At 59.3% G+C, this 4,123-nt stretch overlaps 1 protein-coding gene across 1 annotated transcript in view; it reads right to left on the bottom strand.

Annotated features, from left to right (window-relative positions):
• TTBK1 (tau tubulin kinase 1) overlaps positions 1-4,123 on the bottom strand; it is a 36,095-nt gene that overhangs the window by 20,616 nt on the left and 11,356 nt on the right. Inside the window, exon 12 of the mRNA XM_007458317.1 lies at positions 545-1,106. Within this exon, the coding sequence (XP_007458379.1) occupies positions 545-1,106 (562 nt within the window). The remainder of the gene's footprint in view (positions 1-544; positions 1,107-4,123) is intronic.

Below are 4,123 nucleotides of genomic sequence, written 5' to 3'. Positions count from 1 at the left end.
CCTCCCTTGTGGCCTTCGTGCTGAGAGTTTTGTGCCCCTTCAATCCATTTTCCACACAGCAGCCAGAGGGATCCTTCAAAAGTACCAATGTCATCATGTCGCACCCCTGTTTAAAAGCCTGCGGTGGCTCACCAAGCCTTCAGAATCCAGCCCCAACCCCAAGGCCCTCCCAGACAGGGCACCAGGACCCACCTCGCAGCCTCATGTGCTGCAAAGTGCAAGCAGAGCAGTGCTTTCTGATTGCCACCTCTGGGCCCTTGCACACCCTGTCCCCTTGGCCTGGGAGGTCCTTCTCCTGCTTTGTCACCTGGCTGACACCACCCAGAATGCAAGACTCAACTCAGACCTGGGAGGGTACTTCCTCTGGGAAGGCTTGCTGCCCCCATAAGCTTGGTTTCAGACCCTTAAGCCTGTCTCCCTTCATCAGAGCTGCAAGAGTTGGGTGCTAGTCGGCAGCCCCCAGGGAGCACACAGGAGCACTCCCGGCTACGTGCCAGGACTGTGGGCGTCGGGGGTGGGGAGTGGGGTGCAAGCCCAACCTTACCTGTCTCTGAGGGCCCGTGGGATCCGACTCTCTCCGTCGAGGGCGGGGTCCGGAGTGCAGGGGCGAGTGGGAAGGGCTGCCGGGCGTGGGGGGCTGTGATGTCTCTGACCGGCCATCGGCCTGGTTCAGCTGGGGTGGCAGGGGCTGAGCCGGCATCAGCCGCAGGTCCTCCTCGGCCAGCGTGTGCATGCCGCGTCCCCGGGGCCGGACGGCGGGCTCCGGCCCTGGCCGCCGACGCTCCTCGCCCTCCTCGGGCAGCGGCCGCAGCTCCTCGGGCTCCTCGTCCGTGGTGCCCGACGTACTAGGCTCAGCCCCCGGGGGGAAGTCCTTCAGCTCTGTCTCCTTGTCAATGATGACCCACTCCTTGCTGTCGAAGTCCTCCTCCTCGGCCAGCGGCACCGAGCGGAAGGCATTGCTCAGGGCCTCCTGTTCCACGGAAGCTGACACGTCCATGCGGCCGCTAGCCTGCCGGTCGGCGTGCCCCGTGTCCACTGACAGCATCTGGGCCGGCTGCGAGGAACAGGCCTGGCGCGAGGGTGAGCCGGGCAGATCCATTCGTGACCTGCAAAGCCACCCAACATGGGGCTCAGTGCCCAGCCTCTCTGGACCCCCAAGGACCCCAAGGAGGTGGCAAGGTGGAAGCTGATGCCTGAGACCCCCTGACCACTGCACTTCTCCCACCCTGGGCCAGGCTCAGCCACTTCCTGGGTTGCCACCCTCCAACCTCAGTCCCTGCAAAGATCTCATTCATTCATTTAGTCATTCATTCAACACACAATTTTTTCTTTTTTGCTGTACGCGGGCCTCTCACTGCTGTGGCCTCTCCCGTTGCGGAGCACAGGCTCCGGACGCGCAGGCTCAGCGGCCATGGCTCACGGGCCCAGCTGCTCCGCGGCAAGTGGGATATTCCCGGACCAGGCACGAACCCGCGTCCCATGCATCAGCAGGCGGACTCTCAACCACTGCACCACGAGGGAAGCCCCAACACACATTTTTGAATGCCTACTGTGTTCCAGGAATCTAAACAGGCAAAAAGTAAAATCTGGCTCCTGTGCCCAAGGAACACTGTCCTCCAAACCACACCCAGGAAACTGGATCATCTGATCTTCCTAAAGGCAACTTGATGCTTGCCCAGCCAGGGCTCCCACCCCACGCGGGCTCTCTCCCGCTGCACCGAGGGCAAACACACCCACCTGGCCCTCGAGTTTGCTGATGGTTTTCTAGACTCTTTTACCACCACCCTTCAAGCCTACCTGGCTGGTTTCACCACCTCCAACAAACTCCAGTGACTCCCAGTCCAAGACAAAGTCCACATGCCTTAGTTTGGCATTCAAGGCCCCTGACGGCCAAAGGCCCCATTTCCCCCTTCCCCTAGCCAGACCCATCTCAAATTCACTTGCTTTTCCCCAAATTGCTCACACCTCTGTGCCTTTACGAATGCCACTCCCCACACACAGCCTGTCCTCCCACGCTTTGCTGTCCACCCCAGCTCGATGTCACCTCCTGCAGGGAGCTGTTCCCTCCTGCACTGATGGCGGGTGGGGGGCGGTTAGTTTGCCTTCCCAGTGCTGTGTCCCCTCTTGTCACAGAGAGGAGCATGTGTATGTTTACGAATCTGCCACCCCAGGAGACTGCAAGTTCTGCCAGGCAGGGGCTGGGTCCCTTCTGACTCTGTGTGTGTGTGTGTGTGTGTGTGTGTGTGTGTGGCGGGCCTCTCACTGTTGTGGCCTCTCCCATTGCGGAGCACAGGCTCCGGACACACAGGCTCAGCGGCCATGGCTCACGGGCCCAGCCGCTCCGCGGCACACGGGATCTTCCCGGACCGGGGCACGAACCCACGTCCCCTGCATCGACAGGCGGACTCTCAACCACTGTGCCACCAGGGAAGCCCGCTTCTGACTTTTGCTTCTGGGACCCTGATCCTACCTGGGGACATCTCTTTCATCGTTATCTTAACCTGTGCTGTGAATCTCACGTTACTTGCAGAGGTTCTCAACTGGGGAGTACCAGCCCCAAGGTGAGGGTATTCCTGGTTGTAGGATGCTATACAAGGAAGAACTGTCCTCTCCCAGATGCCAGGGTGCCCCCCTGAGAACCACGGAGGCCTCACTCACACTCAGGCTGTGGACAGGGGGCGGACTGCCATCCTCCCCCCTGCATCGAGCCTGTGAGGGGAGGGGTGGAAGATCAAAGCCTCCTGTGGGGCTTTCTCAACATCCTCGTACCCCAGCCTATGTGGGACCTGCCAACTCCAATCTGCACAACATTTTTATCAGTTTGTTCATAAGGCTTAAAATAAAACCCCCGGAGGGAGGTCACCCAGGTCTTACATTCATACTCCCATGTAAGTGGCTAATGTCACTTCCTTTCCCAAGAGCATGGTTTGTTTAAATAGATGTGAAGGAGAAAGGAAGCCAGAGGAAGAGAGGGGCCGAAGATTGTGGGGGGAGTGGGAATTGAAGAAAGCAGGGAGGTGGGACACCCTGATCTCACCAACTTCATATGTTCTCCTGCTCCCAAGTGCCCCAGAGCACCCCAAAGCCTTTTGCCCTGCCTGAGATCCTGAACCTTCCAGAAAATCTCTCCTCAGCCCTCTCCTTTCCCCAGCATCCCTGAAACAAGGGTTCAGTCTGAGCCAAACCAATGTGCTCTTCAGGACTGTCTTTGCTCAGGGCATTTCCCACCTCCCTTCTCCACTCGTATCCCTTCCAAACTGCCCCTCCTGACTACTCCCTGTTTCCTGAACCCTCTGGGCGACCATGGATGAAAATGTGGTCTTCTGTCCCGGGTAGTTCAACCTGTGAGAGTGTGAGTGTGGTGAGGGTGTGTGTGTATGAGTGTGTGAGTGTGGTGGACGTGTGAAAGTATGTGTGAGTGTGCGTGTGAGTTAGTGTGTGTGTGTGTATGAGTGTGGGTGTGAGTATGAGCGTGGTGTGTGGATGTGTGTGTGTTTGTGAGGGCTGTCGGCTCCCTCGGGACAGGGCCTGCGTCTCTTTGTCCTGGGGTCGCCACAGGGATTGGCACAGGGCTGCCCTGACTCGGGCGTCTCCACACCCCAGAGGGGCACTGTGCCCATCCCAGAGGGGTTGTGCAGTTCGGGGCAGAGTCCAGAGGGGGGTTCCTGGCTGAGGTGGGACATGAGGAGGCAGGGACCTCCTACCCCAGGGCTGGGCCCCAGGAAGAGACCTCTTTCCTGGTGCAGAGAAGGCCTCAGCCTTGCTGTGAGGTAAAGCCGCACCCAGAGCCAAGGGAGGTGGGGTCATGTCTCCCACCCGAGGTTGTCTCACCCATCAGATCTAAGGTGAGGATGGGGCCCTGGTCCCTAGCAGCCATCAACCACCCAAGGTCAACCAGCCGCCCTCTCATCCCCCATCCTAAAGGCTCACCTTGACTCTAAACTCTCCAACACTCCCACCCACCGACCAGGTCCCTCCCTGACATTCAGATCCCTGAGGCCTGACCCCCAAAACTTGGTCTGTCTTCTCCTCAGGCACTCCCCGAACCCTTCTCCAGGCCCCTCCCCCAGAGCTGAAGGGAGCCTCACCAACTGCTCTGAGGCATCTGTGATTAGTCCCCAGG

This window comes from Lipotes vexillifer, unplaced genomic scaffold (assembly GCF_000442215.2).
Source record: "Lipotes vexillifer unplaced genomic scaffold, Lipotes_vexillifer_v1.1 scaffold4, whole genome shotgun sequence".
NCBI lineage: Eukaryota > Metazoa > Chordata > Mammalia > Artiodactyla > Lipotidae > Lipotes > Lipotes vexillifer.
The sequence above is the reverse complement of the archived record's forward strand: the minus strand, read 5'-3'. Positions and strand labels throughout refer to the sequence as shown.